The sequence below is a fragment of the Protopterus annectens genome, chromosome 10.part0, assembly GCF_019279795.1.
Source record: "Protopterus annectens isolate FY-2018-M chromosome 10.part0, PAN1.0, whole genome shotgun sequence".
Taxonomy (NCBI): domain Eukaryota; kingdom Metazoa; phylum Chordata; order Ceratodontiformes; family Protopteridae; genus Protopterus; species Protopterus annectens.
The window spans coordinates 1,067,607,623-1,067,628,619 of NC_056744.1; the positions used below are offsets into that span (position 1 = coordinate 1,067,607,623).

General features: G+C 38.0%; 1 protein-coding gene across 1 annotated transcript in view; it reads right to left on the bottom strand.

Moving 5' to 3' along the window:
- CTH (cystathionine gamma-lyase) overlaps positions 1-20,997 on the bottom strand; it is an 814,142-nt gene that overhangs the window by 256,715 nt on the left and 536,430 nt on the right. The window contains exon 5 of the mRNA XM_044085811.1: positions 3,748-3,879. Coding sequence (XP_043941746.1) covers positions 3,748-3,879 — 132 coding nt within the window. The remainder of the gene's footprint in view (positions 1-3,747; positions 3,880-20,997) is intronic.

Here is a 20,997-nt window from a genome sequence, read left to right on the forward strand (position 1 = left end):
CAAACACTATTCTTTCTTTAATCAAACAAAACACTTATCCTTTCTACATACCATCTCCAGTAAATAACACAGAGGTTCACTTTATAACCTGTACATACCTCAGCTATTAGAAAAATGTTACAGAATTTGAAATCAACAACCTCAGCAACTGATAACCTGCCAGATGAATATCTAAAACTAACAGCAGATACTCTGGCACTCCCTATCTCCATATTAATAAACCATTCAGTAACAGAACACCATGCCCCAGCCTCTAGAAAAGGTCATATATCAACTATTCCATAGCACAGAAGTAGCACCTCTGCTGATTTCTCAAATTATAGACCCACTGCAATCTTACCACCACTATTAAAAATCTTGGAAAGATACTCCACACCCAGCTAATCAACCACCTCGCTAACAAAAATCAACTGTCCAAGACACAGAACACCTTCCATCCAGGCCTTAGCCCAACCGCTGCCCTACTTAGCTTCACCAGCACCATAAACCAAAACAGAAATGAAGGTAAACTAGTCTCATCCCTCTTCATTATTCTCTTAAGCCTTCAATAGTCTCCCACCAAAACTCCTTGAACCATCGTCTCTCACCACTTGGACTGAGTCAATGTTCTTTGTCCTGGTGTCACAGCTATCTGTCCAACAGACAAGATGTAACATGCTGCCAAGCCCTGCTCCTTTCTCTCTCCTAGTCACAGCTGAAGTCCCACAAGGATCAATACAGTGACAACTCCTATTCAATATTTTCACTAATAATCTTCATACCGTAAGCAAACTTCCCATCACTGTACAATACACAGATGATGTTACACTTTTCTTGAAGTTTAGGGAGAGCTGGAGCAGAGCAATCAGCCAGCTCTCATTCTCAGATATAGAATCTTAGCTAGGTAATTTCACTTACTCCTAAACCCTAATAAAATAAAGTTAATGCTCTTTATTACTAAGAGATACAACTACCTAAAACATACCTTCCCCCTATATATTCAACTAACACTAAAATTAAAGTTGTTTCTCAAACCAAGTTACTGGAAATACTAACAGATGACCAGCTAAAATTCAACCAGCACCTCCATCAGGCCATAAGAGAAAAAAAAACATAAATGAAACTCACTTTCCTATACTAAACAAGATCTAACAGATGCCAGAAAAAACATTGCCAGATCATACCTACTCCCTTCTCTTCTGTATGAATCTCCTATTCTTAATAATCTTAGCAAAACTGGAAAAAAATTTAGAAACATGCTATAACAAAGTAGCTAAATTTGCTGCAAAATCCCCTGACAAAGCCCATCATTGTACCGTCTCAAGACAGCTAAACTGGCTAGAATTATCCAGTTACTTATCCTATTCTATTCAGTTAGTCATAGCACACATTCTTACTTCTATGCCAGAAAAATGTCCTGCACTCCAGAATGCACTGCCACAATTTCTGTAGCAAAGACCTTTGCTCTAACAACAAATCCTTCCTACTTACCTCTAAGTCCATCATCAAGGCAGGGGATTCCAACTACATCTCCATGTTATGGAATTCTATCCCTCTCACGAACTGTGAGACAAGTTAATATGCTCCAAACCCTAGTTTAAACAGCACCTAAACACCTGTTTGTTTACATATTCCATACCAAGATAATCTAGCCTAGATAATTACCACAACTGCGTGGCTACTTCTCTAAGAATATCTTTGAAAGACCCTTCATGGAGAGAATGCTTCTGTCACTCTCCTCTCCAACCTTCTTACCATATACTTTATATACTCCTTCACCATCCAACTGTCTTCATTCTTCACACTCCCCCTATCCACTTTTTCAGTTTGACCACCTCCACGGGGATTACTCTTCCAAATATACTACAATTTATTCCTTATTCTGTAACTATTTCTCTTTATAAACACTTCTAATTCATAAAAAAGACTGCTTTTCCTCTCTCACCATGTGTGCATAATCAATATTCATCCATATCACGTTATCCTATCTGAATATTGTTTCTGTAATTCAGATGCATAAACTGAATTAATATTATGTGAAAAAGTTCTAAAATCTACGCTGCACAATTTCATGTAAGGATATTTGGTGTTAGCTGTACTATAATGAAAATGGAAATGCATAATATATTTCAACAATGTTAAAGTGTGTTTCTAAGTTGCAGTTTTGTAAATATCACATTTTATGTGAAACATTTCTGTATTTTCTACTATATATTTATGTAAAGATATTGATTTGTGAAGCTCTTCTCCCCTGGGTCACTATTGAAAATGGGCTTTCCCACCCAGTCAGACTTAACTGGTCAACAATATCAAAGTCCGTCCATCCATCCATCCACAACCCCTTTTTCCCATTTTTGCATATGGGGTTGGTGTGTCATTTCAACAGTGACAATCTACATCCAAGATGTACACCACCTGGTGGCTAGTTCTGCCACAGAACATTTAAAAATAACTAAAATAAAGCCTAAGATGTTCTGCTTTGTGGTAGGGAGCAGCAAAGCAATGTTTGGTCATCATCAGTGCACATCCTGTATATGAACACTCCTTCTCTTAAAGGAGAATATTCAGCCTTGGTATCACTTTTTTTTCCTTTCGTAAGGGGGTGAATGATCAAGCTTTACTTTTCTCCCCTGAGTGTACTAAGAAGGTATCTGATGAGCACCTCTCTTTTTGGTCTGACTAATCCACACTGTAGCTACAGTGCCGACAGTTCACACTGCATTTTTGTTGTGCTGTTACTTCAGTAGCTGACTTCTACTTGTTAGCAGTTTCCTACACAAACCTAACCTAACATATTATTCTTGCCTGTTGTACTGGCATCTCTATGTACTTCTACTTCAAACCTGAGTTCTCAACATTTGCTCACTAAATTCTGATCTACAGCCAAATATGGGATTTATCTAAGGAAAAGCAAATGCCTAGTCATAAAAAAATGAGGAAAGAATTTGCTTAAAATGCCCCTAAACAATTTAGGACTCACTCCGTGCACGACAGCATGTAGCCCTTCAGTGTCGCAATTCATCCTCCCCTCTTGCTTGTTCCCAAATTGAGTTTGCTGAAAAAAAAAAACTAATTGTAGACTTGTAATTTTCTGCAGGACAACAGCTGTTCGAGTTATCCCTCAGAGATGTCACTGCATGGATATCATGTGCCTATGTGCAAAGGCTTTAATGTTTGAACTATTGAGCATGCGCAGGGGTGTGTACATTAAAACCTATGGATATATCTTCACACAGTAACTGCAGTAGCATCACAGAGGGATAAAGTCAATTTTATTAGTGTCTTTAATTAAAAAGTTTACAAAGGTTTTTATTAAAAAATAGCACATACAAAAAAGGAAACACAGGTGGGGAAAGTGCAACAATACCACAAAAATCATCAGATGTTGCAATATATGTCACAACTGGTTGTGGACATGCCAAAGTTCTGATTAGACCCATAATATACTTTACTGCTAACAAGATGTGCATGACACAAATAGAAATGCTGCTAATGTTTCAGTATGGGCATAATAAAGTATGAAATGCAATATATATTCAGGACAACTCTTCTAATCCAAGGAGCGCACAACTACTTTCATACCATTTCAGTACTCCATTGCCATGCAGATGTGTAAATACTTAACAATAACATGTTCCAAATCCTGCTAAAAGCAAGCATTTTTATGTCATATCTGCCAAAGCAGAATAGATGATCCTACAAAACGAAAATAAATAAATAAAAAATAATACTGAAGCAAAGACTGTTGGCATTTTTGTTTTGACTTACTTGGAAATATGCTGACATGAAAGTGTTGTCCACAACTAATAAGATATCTCCATGTTTATGTACAATTTCCGCACATTTGTTGATGTCCAGCACCATCATAGTGGGATTTGTTGGTGTTTCAATCCAAACCATCTGTTCAAGAAAAGTAGAAAGCAAATTAGCTTGCTGTGTTATACCCAGTAAATATAAGAAGTTCCTATTCATGCACTCGGTCATTACAGTTTTCAGCATCATTGTCCTTTAATTACATATTTCTCTGCAAAATGTATGGAGCAGTTCAGACACAAAGTGATAAAGGGAAAGGTAACACTCCAACCACAGTGACTTCACAGAAACAAAAGGGTAGACAGCTATGACCAGTTAACCCAATGCATTATATCCCATTTCCGGGGTGGGGATATTATTTTAATTTAATGAATGTACCATGTACGCTATTCCAGTTTACTCAATTTCTACTAACTTTCATTTTTCTAAATGTATTTTGGCACAACAGAATGGCATATGGTGATAAAAGTCAACAAAAATGCACGCTATCTCTCTTTCCAGTACAGACTAATACATTTTTAAAGGATAAATGCACTCGCCAAGAATGGTATTCCAAGTTACTGTAACACCTGCATATGTATTCCTGGAGACAGAAACAAAACCAATGAATTTATGAGTCTCTGTATGGCAAAATAATATGATGATGACGATGATGACATTTTAAGCATAAAATCATAGCATATACAAGGCAACTGGGCCCACTGTCCATTTACTCCTTGCCAGTATCTACTCTTAGACCTTACCTCCTTTATTTGTTGAAATAAGTTTCAATCTGTTACTGGGATGGATTGATTTGGGAAGATAAAATGCCTTACACTACTAGATCCATAAAGGCCCAAAAGGCTAGGGAAGAATGGCCCCTAAGGAGTCTTTATGACAATAAATAAAAGGATAGGTTTCTAGCCCCTCCTGATGGCTTTTTTCTTAAGCCGGTGACATGTTTAATTACGAATCTCTGGGGTCTTTGTAGTTCTTTGATATGCCTATAAAGATGCATCACAAAAGGGGTGCATTATTCAATAATAGGTCTGATCAATGAAAGGTAGAAAGAGGCAAAATCTAACTTGAATCTAGAAGAAACACCTTTTGCATATACTACAAGATGTATGAAAGGATGGTTTACCAAATACAATGTCTCTGCACTTTTCTGCGTTTGCTTTTAACCTGCTTTTTGAGCACCAGTTGTTGGCAAGTGAAAGGGATGCTTGAGGATGACACCAAGTTTGCAGTCATCTGCAAACTTGTTTAGCCAGAGATCACCATTTGTAATATTGATATCTGCAAAGTACATGCTGAACAGTAGAGGTCCCAGCACACAGCCCTGTGGAACAGCACTGGTAATATTCATGTCCACTGACAATGCATCTACCACCCTCACTATATGGGTCCCATCTTTCAACCAATTTACTATCCAGCTAACTATGTATGGGTCAATTTGGAGCTCATTCAGCTTGTTTATTATGTTAGCAGGTGGTATCGTGCCAAAAGCCTTAGCTAAATCATAGTAAGCTGTTTGGACAGCATTCCCACTGTCCTTGGCTTGAGTTACTCTCTCAAAGTTGACCAGATTCATCAAACAGGATCAACCCTTACAGATGAACTGCTGGGGGTTAAGCTTTAGAAGATTTTTGATACCATAGTTAATTAGGTCAGTTACAACATGTTCCATGGTTTTGTAGGTAAGACTGGTCAGGCTAATAGGTCTGTAGTTTCCAGGGTCAATAGTGAGTCCTCGTTTGTGAAGTGGCATCACAACAGTTGTTCATCATACGTCAGAGATAAAAAAAACAAAAAAAATACACATTACCTTGTTCTAAACACCAGTACAGTAAACAATTTTCATTTACTAAATGTACTATTTAAAAAATGGTACTCTGGTTCAATACCACTTTACACATTTTAACTGTGCACATGTAAATAAGTCACATTTGCCTGTCTCAGTCTCTCGAGTCCAAAAAGCAAGCTCCCTAAATGAAACACAGACTACCAAAATATAGGCAGTACACCTTACTAGGTTGAAAGAAAGAGAGGTAAACTACATCTTACCACCAGAACTTGATTCTTAGCATTTCTACATGCATACCATACGACTGCAAGCAAGTTAATTTACCCAGACCAATACTTCAGACTAGTACCCTCAAGGAATGTAAAGCTGTAACTAGTCGGGTACAATAGGGATCAATGCTGAACCCTCTCCTGTTTGGCATTTACTTTACACACATCTAAGCTAATATCCTAGAAGTCATGTTATACACATTTGCTGATTGTAAACTGGTCAATGTGACAGTTATCCACAGATTAACAGCTCCAGGCATGCTTTTATGGTTGTCCTTTGTTGAGGAAGCTAATTTGGAATCACAGTTTGCTTTGGAGGACTTCACAAGTAGTTTTATTTGCTTGTTTAAGCTGAGGAGGGAGTGCTTCCAGTTTAAGAGAGCTCGCTCCTTCAATCTTAGAAAACAATTTCTTCCTCTTATTGTACAGCGTGTTAATGGCAGTTGTCTACCAGGCAGGTTTGCTCTTCTTTAAGGAGCTTGTTTTGGTCCCACTGGGCATGGCAGAGTCAATTCAGTTATGCAGGTGTTTGTATAAAGCACTGGTGTAGAGCTCGGCATAGTTGCCAGTTCCATATGAGGAAGAAGGTGCAGTGAAGCTATTAATAACATTCCATAAGCAGTTATAATCTGCTTTGGAGAAGTTTTTTAGTTTAGTTTCTGCTGGGGTGGCGGGGGGGGGGCAGGTGTGATAGGTACTTCGAATGAGACCAATTTGTGGTCAGGGAGGACCTCACAGTGGTGGTGCTACAGTGATCCCCATATTTGTGAGCACCAGGATGTTGGCACCCCTTTAGGGGTGTCAACTAGCTGGTCCACGGCACTGGAGTTAAAGTCAAGGAACCTTTGGGCAAGTGAGTCTGAGCACCAGGAATTTACCCATTCAATGGATGGGTAGTTAAAGTCATCCAAAACCACGATGTTAAGCTGTATCTTGATAAACTCAATTCAGGCAGATCCAAACAGGCAGAGTGGGTGTCCTGATTTCATGGAGGGGGTCCTGTAGCTGGCAATAACTTGAACAGGTGTCCTATCAATAGTCAATTGCACCTAAAGTGTCTCCAGGGGAATCATACTGTTTAACCAGTCTGGAGGTGTATTTATTTTTAATGAACAATGACACGCCACCTCCTTTAGTTTTCACACCTTCAGTTTGAGGTCTGAACATGTGGAAGAAAGTGTAACTCGGTATGGCTGGTGTGTCTCAACAGCTTTGCACCAGGTCTCCGTGACTGCAAAAATGTCTATGTTTTCCAAGGTGAGGAACAGCTTCCAGAGAGTGCAGTTTTGTGTTCAGACACCTAGCATTTAGCAACATAACCTTGAGGTTCTTTTTAGATGGTTGTTTTTACATTGGGAAGTTTGTCCTCAAGACACTGCCTAAAACACACTATGGGGGTGGCAAGAGCCTTAGTCAGTAGCTGAAATCCCAAGGCTGGCAGATGAAGACCATCTCTGGCAAAGCATCAAGGTCTGTCAATCATGTCATCCCAGGCTGACAGATAGCGGATCACCTTAGAATGACACCAGAAGCTAAGTCAATTACTGAAGTCAATATTTTTTTGTTTGTATTGAGGCATCATCCTAGGTGAAGGTAATATGCTGCTTAAGGCTAGGGATATACCTGCCTGAAACACATAATCCCGAGAACTCAGTCATGTCTCTCTTCATATAGTCCAGAGAGGTATGTCTCAAATCATTGTTGAGGGACTTGAGTGCATGTGTGATATGGTGCATCCTGGCACCTGACAGACAGCTGACCGTGACCTTCTCCTTATCCAGCCTGGTGAGAAGGACAGTGTGTCACACAATGGAGTCACCTATGACTAATATGTTTGATTTTGTGTTTTGCCTTAAGGGTTTGAACAGTGAGACACTGATGCGTGAGCTATTATGTGTAATGTGTTCTGCAGAGGAAGTATTGTGTTATGCTTATTTGTGTTTGGAAGTTTTCTGGTGCTTAGGTATGTTTCTGGTGAAGACCTCCACATATGAAGGTATGTGCGATGTTTGGGTGGAGTAGGAGGAGAGCTGTGTACGCTGGCAACCCATTCATTGTCATATGTACTGAGTACTAACTGCTGTGTGAGAGATCACGGATTCAAGGTTCTTAATATAGTTTCATCTCTCACATGTTGTGTTTGTGTGTACTACTAGGGGGTTGTCGGTGAACATGAGGCAGTTGTTACACAGCCTCAGGATGCCCACATCGATTAAGCTGGCTGGAGAAACTGTAGGAAATTGTCAGTCCATAGTGATAGGTAAATTTAGGAAAAGAGGTCACACTTAAGAGTGGCTGGTGGGTGAGAGGTGTATTGGTACTTCTGAAGCTAGCTTAGTGTTCTATCTGACAGTAGTGCAAGGCCGTAAAAAACCTCTGGAGGACCATGACATGAGAATAAAAAAACATCCAGCATAACATTTTATTCTGCATAACAGCAAAAACAAAATGAGGTTTGTAAAGAGGGGAAACTGAAATACTCAGCATGCTTTAGAAAACATTACATGACAATATAAAAACAGGCATACAAGCCTGTGACTAAATGCATATAACAGTATGGTCTTTAGAGGTCATGATTATACTTTGATTTTATGGTGAACTCTTAGATTATGACCTCGTTTTTCTTATCAGTTGGAATAGTTGTAGAGTCTGCCTATCTACTCTTTTATGTGTTCATCACTGATTTTATCTACTCTACTGTACTTTTGTACTGTGGAGAATAATTGCATTTAGAAATGGTATAGTAAGTTCTCCTGGTGAGAGAGGGGGTGCTAGTATTGTTCTGGGTCACTAGGGTAGTGTGTTTTTTGATTGGCCTGTGTTCTATGGTTTGTTGTTTAAGCTCAATATGTCTGCAGATGTTGTTCCTCCCACATCCCAATGACATGCTGTAGGTGGACTGGGCACTCTAAATTGGCCCTAGGCATGAGTGTGTGTGCCTTCTGGGGAAGGTTGGGCGCCGGGCTGGCAACTCGACACAGTAAAACTCCACTGCCAATCATGAGCTAACAGGTGATCCGCTGTGGTGACCCCTAACCGGGAAAGGCCGAAAGAAGATGATGTCTGCAGATGTTGTTGCTCTACTCTAATGGGCTGAGACTACAAATGGATGCCCAAGGATATCTAACTGGACTTTACCTCAGAACCAAATCCCACTACATCTGGGAGGTGCTGCACATGCCGCAGAAGGGGTTATGCACTATTAAGGACTATTTGTCAATTCTAAGTGTCTGCACCATCAGGTTTTGCAAAAAAAAAAAAAAAAAAAGCCCTATGAAGTGGTGACACTCTGACACTTATTAGACACTGTACTAAGATGACAACAGTATCAAATTAGGCACAGCCCACACATTCTTGTGGCCTCGTGCAGATGACTGAGCACAGCTGCAGATACCTGACTTGCACAAACACAAGCACAAGTTGTGTGTATCTAAGAAAACTTCCGTGAACCCATATTGGTTAGGGGTGAATTCCCTTTTGCTGTTGGTATACCTAATTGTCTCTCCCACTAATTTTGCCAGCTGTTACCATTCTAATAATTTCTGTGGTCTCTAAACGTGTACTAAAACTGCGGTTGTGGCATCCAAGCCAATTTATGGTCTCAGTCTTCAAGAAACGAGTATTTATTGTAGTTACCTTTCCTGTCATTTGCAGCCCTCGTTTGCTATCGGCTGTAGGCATTAGGAACCTGAGGCCAGTCACAGCTGTAGACTACTGATTATCTTATTACTGTGCAAAACTGTTGTGATGGTACCAAGTCAATCTGTAGTCACTGCTCCAAATATCAGTTAGTTGCTCATCTGATCATGGTGATACATGGCAATGCTGCTGCCAGTGGCTCGTGACAAGCTATCAGCTGCATTAGGCAGCAGATGCATGGACATGTTAGCAATAGATTGCAAGCTGGATAATTGAGTCTCTAAAGTCTGAGACTCTGGAGTCTGCTGTAACTTAGCTACTCTTAACATTTCTGATGCAATGCTATGCTGAAGTCCGGTCAAGTGAGTTAAATTTTAACACTCTCAGCACGAATGTGGCGGAGGCATAGGAGTACTTTCCCAGTTGATCCAACACCCAAGACTCACTATTCGGGGGATTAAATGAGGAACTCTTCTGAAATGTCCTTCTTAGAGGCCACTGCTGTTAGATTTTATTAATATTAGTCTGAAATTAATTATGTTGTAAATATGCTGAAAGAAAAGGCTTGCTTAAATGCAGAAACAGAGTTTAGTAATATGTGATCAGCAGTCATACTAAATGACCATGGCTTGGAAAATAAGGAACCTGCTGAATGGACATTTTTTCCTTACAGACTTAAAAACAGGATGTATGCAAGAGCAAAAATGCAAAATCTGCTTTTAAAGAACACTGACATGTTTTTCTGCATATAAAAATGGACACAATATGTTTTCTAAAATAACAGGATGGACACAATATGTTTCCTAAAACAACAGGATATGTTTATGACACTGTGACAATGTGTTTTCTCAGAAATATGTTTTTCTGCATGGAAAACAGGACATGACTATCAGCATTGGCACAAGAACAGATGTTTTTGTACAAAGATCCAAATAGAATACAGGATGTTCACACTGTCAGAAAAGCTGGTCTCTTACAAGACATTGTTAAACAAGGAAGCTTAGTATTGTTTCTACAGGAAAAGCAATTCTCCAAAATAGAATACCAAGAGGACTAAAACTGTATATAAAGAGCTGTATAAATCCAGTTATGTTAGAGGTATGGTAGGGACTCATTTGTCCTAAGGTAAATGTTATATCTCTCACATCATCTGTACTATATGAGAAGTAAAGTTGGAACAGTACTTTTAAGCTGCAGCGTTGTTCCGTTTGGTTTATTATAAAAAGTTATTTGTTACTGCTCTCTAAAGTTGATGCTGCAAAGTATATTCTCTCATCAGTGTATATTCTGCAAGTTTCTGTATGCAACAGACTGTGAATGCAAATATAACCAGACTTTGAATTTTAGCAGAATCCAGCCAGCAAGACTGAGTGTCTTAAGAACACTTCAAATCCATCACACCAAGCAGTAAGCAGCTCCATGTAATTTTTTTTCAATGGCAAGCTAGCCTGCATTTGAACCTACAATCTGCAATTCAAACACAGGAGGAGTGATGGTAAGCCCTGCAGAGGGTCACTTCAGTTAAATTGCAGTAACTAACATTTGTACGTATGTGTAAATCCTAAACAGAAGTATTCCAGTTTATGCAGCTTGCAGTAGTAAAGTTTTTCAGACGTCTACAATCCGGAGTGAGACTAGTTCAAGAAATTCGCAGTGCCATAAATTCTTCAAGAAAAGGTGAATGTCCACTAGCACAGTAGTCAGCTGCCTGTTGTGCTTCACCAGCTTCTCAAGTGACTCTGAAAAATGTCTAGCCATCTGCAATAACAGCTTGATCACCTGTTTTCTTGCTAACTGGTAAGGCTTTTTTATGTGTCACATATTTAGTGTGGATGATGTTAAACAGTTTGTATATTCTTAAGAGAGTTTGTATATTCTTAAGACAGTTTGAATATTCATACATAGTTTGTGTATTCCTAGACAGTTTGTATATTACTAGATAGTATGGATATTATTTATAATTCATGCAGGAGTAAACCAAACTTTGGCAAATTGCTATGTTGGTATACACAGCACATTAGTAAATGTAAAACCTTATTAGGGCAGGTTGATAGTAAGGCATTATGCAAATAAATTATAATATTTGACTGGTATCTAAAATAAAATCATGTGTGGTATAAAAATGTTTATTGTGTGTACAATGTCATAAAAATACAGTGCATGACATTATCCAAAGGTTAGACTGTACAGACAAAAACTGTAAAGGTAAAGAACCAAAAAAAGTTAATATGTTGACACTATATTCAAATGTTAGACAGTTATGTTCTGTCACCAGATGTAAAAGGTTTATTTCAGAGTTGCAACAACAGTCAAATCAGTTACTGATAGCAACTCTAGTACATTTTGTTACAAAGAAATGTAATAAACTTTTAAAAGACAGACACAATGAGTTCAGGAAGCTTAGACAAGTTATACACACATCTTTTCAAAAGTGCATAGGAGTTTCAAATTCAGCAGAACAGCTTACTAAAGAATGTCAGAAAGATCATGCAACATCACAGGAAATTCAACAGCAGTTGCAGGATAAAGGAAATAAATTAGCTCAACTGACAAAGACTGGGAACTTCCTGCATACACAGTTAATCTGTGCAAAAGAAATATATTTTATAATATGTTTATGTTTTAAAAATGGTTAAACATACATGGTAAAATGGTAGAATCTGATGTCTGGACAAATCATTCTTAAATGTTTTACTTTCATTCAGTTAAAGCAAGACATCTATCAGTACTACAGTAAATTAAAAAATATGACTGCCATTCTTAGCACAGTCAAAAGGTAAACAAAACTGTTCTAGTGTATAAAATTAAATAAAAATAGATGAGTAAAAATTTAAAGTCACAAGACATGACATGCTTTTATAAAGATATACATATACAAGACAGACATGCATGTATGTTCTTTTCATCTAGAGTACATTTGTTTAAAATGCACAAAAGCAAAAGGCAGACAACAGCAAATACAAATAATGTAAGTATAAACATATGTTAATTAAGCTAATATCTATTTTGCTTTTTTTACAATTTTTTATAATTGTATAGTAACACCAAACAGTTAAAGTTCTAAATTTTAAAATGAAAATTACAGATGGTATTTGTCAAACAGTTTTTGTAAAATTAATGGCAGGACAGTTAAATAGATAAATAAATAAAAAAATACTGAAATCCATTTAAGCCAATTGTAAAATAATGTCTATTTATGTTGTATAAATGTATAGTTATGCAAATCACAATCACATTAAAGGAAAACTGCCAAAAAAATTAATTATAGTTTACAGAGTATGAAATGTGAGCTCAGACCTTCCTAGACTGAATGAATAGTTACAGGAAATGTTGAAAAGATCAGATAAACAACAAGACTGATTGCCAGATAAGTAGCTTGAGTTTTTCTAAAGCATCATTGTTATTAAAACATAATTGTTAAAATGTTTACAGGCAACACTATTTGGTAATTGTAATAAAATGTCACAATTGTGCATAGATGTCACTGATAATCTGTTTGCAAGTAAATGTTAAAAGGACAAAAAAAACCTCAGTTGCATTAAGTACAGCCAGCAAATGGGCTATAGTATATATACAGTTCAAATCAATTGTGCAGGAGGGTGTAAATACCTACTAGAGGTAATATACAGTGAAAGCTTTATTTAGTAACCTAATAAAATAAATGTATAACCAAAGTGTTGGGCTGACATACATTCTATTCTCACAGCATAGGGCAGGTAAACAGTGCTACAGTACTACAGGGGGAGGGTACTTTCTCAGTTTTACACTGACTGTATAAGGGGGAAGGGCACTTTCTCAGTTTTATACTGACTGTATAAGCAGTACTGCACAAGGGTCTGAAATAAAGCTACAGAAAAAATAAACAACAAGGGTCTGAAATAAAGCTACAGAAAAAATAAACAACAAGGGTCTGAAATAAAGCTACAGAAAAAATAAACAACAAGGGTCTGAAATAAAGCTATAGAAAAAATAAACAACAAGTGTCTGAAATAAAGCTACAGAAAAAATAACAAGGGTCTGAAATAAAGCTACAGAAAAAATAAACAACAAGGGTCTGAAATAAAGCTACAGGAAAAAATCTCATTCCTTCTTGACAATACTCTTTTATGGGGGGAAAAACAGGTATTAGTGTATTAGAAATACTGGTAAACTGGATTAAACCTGACAGGGTAAGATATTTTACAAGTTGTTAATAGCTATCATAATGGTTATTATTGTATTGTTTAGAATTAAATTGTATTTACAACCTGTTAAATTGTAAAGCTATACAAGAGATGGTTAAAAAACAAGAGATGATTTAAAATTGCTTTATTAAAGCTATAAAGAGAGAATAAAGATATGCAAAATGCATAAATGTTTCTAATAGCAAGAATGGTCACTATTTTTAATATGTTTTTGGCAAAACAATGTTTCTAATTGCTGAGTATGTAGTTTAAAATAACAGGACATATGGATTTGGTATCAGTTCCACTAGATATTTCTTGAGACATAAACATTTTCCAAGATTTTGCTTAATATTAATGTTATTAAATTTGTAAGATTAGACTAAATGTACTTTATAGTCTTTGTATGTACAAATGTAGAAAATTTCAGTACAAATGATAGTCTTTGTATGTACAAATGCAGAAAAATTCAGTACAAATGAAATTAATGTCTAGTAATGAATACGTGTGAAAAAAACATATTTAAAGAAAACAATGGGTCCAGGATACCTACTAGATTGAAATGCATAAATAGCAAACAGTCTGTGTAAATACATACTGTACAGGATACATCGTAATAAGTTCAAAAGTAATTTGTCAAGTTGTAATATCACTGGTTTTACCCCAGTAAAATAATTGCTTTCAAATATTTATTATCTAAGCCCAGTTCAGTATTTTACCAAGATGTTAATGAGCAGTTCGAAGACATGATCACAATGTTATGGTTAAAATGACATTGAAACTGTATATTTTCAGAAGTGTATAAATGCTTGCAGAAGCACATGGTTCTAATCTCTTATAGTTAATTCAACAGTTGCAAAGAGTTAATGAAACAGTTCTAAGTCATAAATGAAATTCTATGATTGCAAAAGAATAAATTGATCAAGTTAAACTAAAGCAGACACAGCATAACTGATAAAATATTCTCACAGAATGGTCTGCAAAAGAAAAAGTTGTTAAATACATTCAGTTTTGGTAGTAATACTTAATATCATTGTATTAACTATGTAAAATTGCATTTTGACTTGTATCAATAGAAGACTATAGGTTTGTTTCTTAATGTGTTTTCTATATAAAACGTTTTGAGTATGTTTAAAAACAGAGGGAATTGTTAGATTTTATTAATATTAGTCTGAAATTAATTATGTTGTAAATATGCTGAAAGAAAAGGCTTGCTTAAATGCAGAAACAGAGTTTAGTAATATGTGATCAGCAGTCATACTAAGTGACCATGGCTTGGAAAATAAGGAACCTGCTGAATGGACATTTTTCCCTTACAGACTTAAAAACAGGATGTATGTAAGAGCAAAAATGCAAAATCTGCTTTTAAAGAACACTGACATGTTTTTCTGCATATAAAAAATAGACACAATACGTTTCCTAAAATAACAGGATGGACACAATATGTTTCCTAAAACAACGGGATATGTTTATGACACTGTGAAAATGTGTTCTCAGAAATATGTTTTTCTGCATGGAAAACAGGACATGACTATCAGCACTGGCACAAGAACAGATGTTTTTGTACAAAGATCCAAATAAAATACAGGATGTTCACACTGTCAGAAAAGCTGGTCTCTTACAAAGACATTGTTAAACAAGGAAGCTTAGTATTGTTTCTACAGGATAAACAATTCTCCAAAATAGAATACCAAGAGGACTAAAACTGTATATAAAGAGCTGTATAAATCCAGTTATGTTAGAGGTATGGTAGGGACTCATGTGTCCTAAGGTAAATGTTATATCTCTCACATCATCTGTACTATATGAGAAGTAAAGTTGGAACAGTACTTTTAAGCTGCAACGTTGTTCCGCTTGGTTTATTATAAAACGTTATTTGGTACTGCTCTCTAAAGTTATTTGTTACTGCTCTCTAAAGTTGATGCTGCAAAGTATATTCTCTCATCAGTGTATATTCTGCAAGTTTCTGTATGCAACAGACTGTGAATGCAAATATAACCAGACTTTGAATTTTAGCAGAATCCAGCCAGCAAGACTGAGTGTCTTAAGAACACTTCAAATCCATCACACCAAGCAGTAAGCAGCTCCATGTAATTTTTTTCAAATGCCACCACAATTACATCCAAGGAAGGACTCTTACTGAAGTGTTACCAGTCCTTGAGAAGGGAGAGAGAATGTGGCTGAAGTGCAAGAGCACTTCCCCAATTGATCCGATACCTGAGACTCCCTATTTGGATGATGAACCAAGGAACTCTTCTGAGATGTCCTTAGTGGCCACTGCCACCACAACTGCATCAATGGTCGGACCCTCCACCCAGTGTTGCTAGTCCTTGGGAAGGGTGAGAATCCTGCCCGGTTTATTAGGGATTGGTTCCTCCATACTGGGCTCCTTTCATGCCCTCTGGAAAACTAGTTCAATAAGGATGTTCAGAGGGAGGACCACCCAGGTCATGGATGTTCAGAGGGAGGACCACCCAGGTCATGGATGGGCCCACCCCAAAAGGCTTCCAAAATTACCCACTCCTCCAGAAATGGGGCTTTGGCTTTCAAACCCCTACATTGGTAAAGCAACTCGATCATAGGGTGATTTATGGGACCTCTCTCTGAGGTCGGTATACTCAGTGAGGGATTCTTTAGGAGAAACCAGGTGCTTTCTCTTGCCAGAGACTTCCCACATTGGAGAATCCATGGAGGAAGTGGAAGAGGCAGGGAGGCCTAAACATATGGTAGACTGTAAACCACCCTGCGTGGGCTGTTCCATAACAGATTGAAGCATGTCCTGAAGTGCAGATGCCAAAAATGGGGGATACCAGCCAAGAGCATGCAGACCTAGGATCCAAAGACATCAGGGACACATCAGAATCCAGAGCCACTTCAACCTGCCCCAGCACAGAGACTGAAGCCAAACTGTCAACAGCAGAGGTTCTGAGCAGGAGGGATAATCTCAATACCACAATAAAATTCAACCAGGAAATCAGTGCCTTGATGTGTGGGCTCTAAAGTCCACTCATTTCAGATGCTGCCAAAGTTGAAGAAGCCAAGGTAGGGGTAAGAACCAAAAATCATGTAAGCTGTTGAATCCAACCATAGGGGAGGAAAACCAACCAGCTCCAAAAACCTTGGGATCATGGGTTCAAAAATAGGAAACCAACTTAACAGAGCAGAAGCCTTGGGTAGAGGACCTAAAGCCAAAGGAATCAGTCCTAACTGCATATCTACCTGTAAAAAAGACCACATCAGCTGCACCAATTCAGCAAGTCTTAAACTCCCTACCAAACAGGACTACCAAGTTGATGAAGCCAATGTGAGGCTTGGAGGCTTACTTACTGGAAGATGGCTCTAATGACTGGATACAAACAGCAGAATCTTGGATTTGGGATAGAGAAGGAAAGTACTCCAGTGAGACCTCTTGCAGAGTAGAAGGGGAGAAGGGAGAAAAGCCTTGCCCGAAAACACCTGTGGGAGCACAGAGTCTTGGGACCTTCAGATCTGGTGGACTAGAAAAAGAGGCGGCTAATCAGTTTCAGACCCCCTTTGAAGGTTTGGGGTCTTAAGAGCCCTTCTTATGACCCTGGTAACCCTGATCTTCTTTGCTGGAAGAGGAGTCACCCGCTGGCATCAGTCCTTTTTAGGACCAACTCGGCCCTTCTCTCATTAAATGCACGAGTGCTGAAGTCCTTGCAAATAGAGCACACAGACTCAAGGTGAGCAGCCCCTAGACAATATACACACCTGTCATTGGCATGTTTAGAATAGAGCTTGTAACCACAAATTACACTGTTCCTGAAAACCTTCTCCATACTGCTTAAGACAAAATAATTTTAACACCAAAGACATAGCAAACACTATTACTCAAATCACACTAGGCTGGAAAAGCCCAGTAAGAAGATCAACAAACCTAAACTTAAGCAATGGTACCCAACTATTAGAAAACCTATGCCAACCAGAAAAATGCAAAAATTAGGGTAAATGATAAGGGAATAGCCAGACTACACTTAAAAAAAAATCCAAAAATTTGCAAATGACCAACCTGCTATCCAGAAATGGTGGCAAATAAGATATGAAGTAATCTTAGTTGAGCAGGGGATTGTGGGTAGAGGAGGTGCAGAGTGGAGGGCTGAAGTCTTTGGAATATGGCCGGCTTTGGATCAGAGTCAGATATAATAACCCACATGTTGAATCCAGATGGAAGAGACAGCAACAGATATATAGATATCTGAATAGTTACTGAAACATGGATTCAGAACAGCAATGGCACTCTCAGAGTGCATGGTCTGAACGCTAAACTGCTGTTTCAGACACAACATGGAAATGACAGTGTTATTGAAGGGGCATGTCTGAAATTCATAAAAAGCCATGGCACCTCCAGACTCTTAAGCCAGGGCAATGAGGTTGAACAATGACTGTACTCTGTAAACACTATGGTTGGATACCCATGTGCTGGAATATATAAGCAGAAGCAAGACAGTTACAACTAAAATATAAAGATAAAAATACTTACACGTTTGCAGATATATATATATATATATATATATATATATACATATATATATATATATATATATATGTAGATGATATGTTTAAAAGTTTAAAAGTACTTCTATTAAAAACTTGTGGAATCATGAGCAAGTGTTAAACATACAAATGAGGTACAGATAATATACATTGTAATTGGCATTTGAAGTACTATCTGCACAGATAACTATAGCAGATGGTGTATAAATGGCACAGAAAAGTTAAAATAAAAGTGATATTAGTTCAAATGTAGGTAAAAAAGAATGAAATAGAAGTATGGGCTAACTGAGAAGACTGAGGATTGTGAAGAAAGCAGTTGAATTCTGGAGGAGCTTTTAAGCAATTATACAGGTGTTTTTTGAAAACAGGTAATGAAAGGTTTGTTTTGTAAAATTTATAGGTATGAAGTTTGATATAGCAGGCCCAGATTTACAGAATGATTGCCTCACAGTGTCGAGTAAACAGCTGCCACATGGGCACTCCATGATACCTAAAGAAAAAAAAGAAAGTGTTAGCAAGTGCGTTAATGTACTGTGCAAGGGTTCCTACATACTTTCAGAGATATAAGTGGGGTGTGGCATAGCGAATGGCTTCCATAGGTACAAGCCAGTAAATGGAACAATCAGCAGTATATAGTTACCAGTACAGCTATTACCATAATTTGCTACAGTGTCTTTATTCCTCAGCTTCATGAAAGACTCTTTTTTGAGGCGGGCACCAGTTCTAGCAACTGCCCAGGGCACCAAATAACTCAGCTATGGTTCTTCAAATAATACAGTGGGATTAAGGAAGTGGCAGGGATTTGTGCTAAACAACTTGACAAATATAATTAAGGGGATAGGATAAGGATGGGTGTGGCATCTTGCAGTTATAAGGTCATTACAGCCAAGTCACTTGGATTAATAATTATTTTGATATATACAGTTCCCATAATGTATTAAAATCAGTAGAAAAGTTTCTTTTAATTTGTCAGATGATCTCACAGAGTTTAATAGCTGGTCATCTGCATGCATGGTTAAATTAAGTTATTGCTGGTCTTAGCTGACATTAGTAAACAAAAGAAAGCAACCTATTAGTCCCAACATGGCCTTGAGTTTACTTGTCAAGTTTTGTTGTTGTTTTTCTTTCGGCTTTTCCCGGTTAGGGGTTGCCACAGCGGAACTCCATTCGGCTAATAATTGGCAGTCGATTTTTATGGTGCCGAGGTGCCAGCCCGACGCCCAACCTTCAATGAAGGCACGCCCATTCATGCAAGTCTTTCAAATGCCACTCGACCGTGGGGAGGACATGCAGACTCCACACAGAAGGCGCGCCAGCCGAGAATCGAATGGGAGAACCTCTTACTGTGAGGCGACAATGCTACCGCTGCACCACCGCAGCTTACTTGTCAAGTAAATATCCTATATCAGAAAAAAAATGATTTCAGTAATAATCTGACATGACCCATTTGTGTGGTAACTGTGGAATTATGAGATGACTCCTGGTCCAGAGTGAATGTATTCAAGTTAAGCTAGTAAGTGCATATTTGAATTATGGTGGGAATGCCTGATGGTTCAAAGGTATCAGGCAATTATAAAGAAAGACAACAAAACAGATATATTTTTACTGCATTTATGAGAGTAACCTCTTTCACAGGTCAAGGATTGAACTCTTCCTCTTCACCAGTCAAAATTATGCACTTTTTATCAATCCTTCCCACACACAAGAGTACATATGCCTGGTTCCAAAATATGTCTTTATATTATTTGTGGACACAGTTCCCAAGCCCATCAGTTCACCTCTAGTTTTTTAGCAAACCCACTTCCTCCAAAATGAGAAATAACAGTGAAGATATGACACCTGGTCTGCTAACAAGTAATATTCGACTATTAATTTGCCCAACTTACAAGAAACCCTCTCAGCTAGACTGCAGGGGGAATGGTTGTATGCGCAGAAGGACAGTGGTAAGGCATCTATGGCCTATCAAAGATGATCCCTTCAAAGATCAACTGAAATAAGAAAACAACTCTTATGTCTAACAAAGGAGGGTTTCTTTGTAACTCATCTTTACTGTAACATTGTATCTGTCAGATGGAGAATAATGCGGCTGATGATCCACTTGGAAAGGGTTTCCTTGGAAGCTGAAAATCATGCCCTCCACAAAGCAAAGGAGATTAACTATTTTTCAGCCTTCCTAACCCATGTTCCAGCTTCTAGCTAAGCCTCACCTCATGATGCAATTCCAGAGAGGGAAGGGCACATTCACCTTTGTTTTTTGCTCAGTACAGAACATGGGGAGATGGATGGACTGGTTTGAGGATAACTTAGAAAACACTTCCAACAGGAAATATGAATTCATCCTAGCAAACAAATACACTTTGTGAATGTCTAACTATGGTTCCCTACATGAAGGTCTGCAGCTTCAAGATAGCAGGGATAATGACCACTAGAAAAGCCATTTCCAACAAATGAACTTCAGTGCTGCAAAATCATGAATCTGAATAGGGGATAGGTAAAGCAAGTGCAGATCCTACTCTACAGAGGAGGGAGGGTCTTCAAAGGTGGACAGACATGCAGTGCTCCTTTAAGGAACTGTTTGGCCAACCAGATGCAAGTCACAATCCTGACCCTGATAAGAGCTGACATCTACACTTTGACTGTGGAATAATTGAGACCCAAGAAATACAGCTACCTAAGGCGGTATTCATCTGCCCAAGTGCAGCACTACTTCCATTCTCCACAGAAGACTTCCTATGATTGAAGGAACAGAGAAAAGGCCTAAAGGAATGGAAAACCAAGTTTTAACAGACGGTAAATAGATCAATATCTGGACAGCAACATTTATAGAAAATGG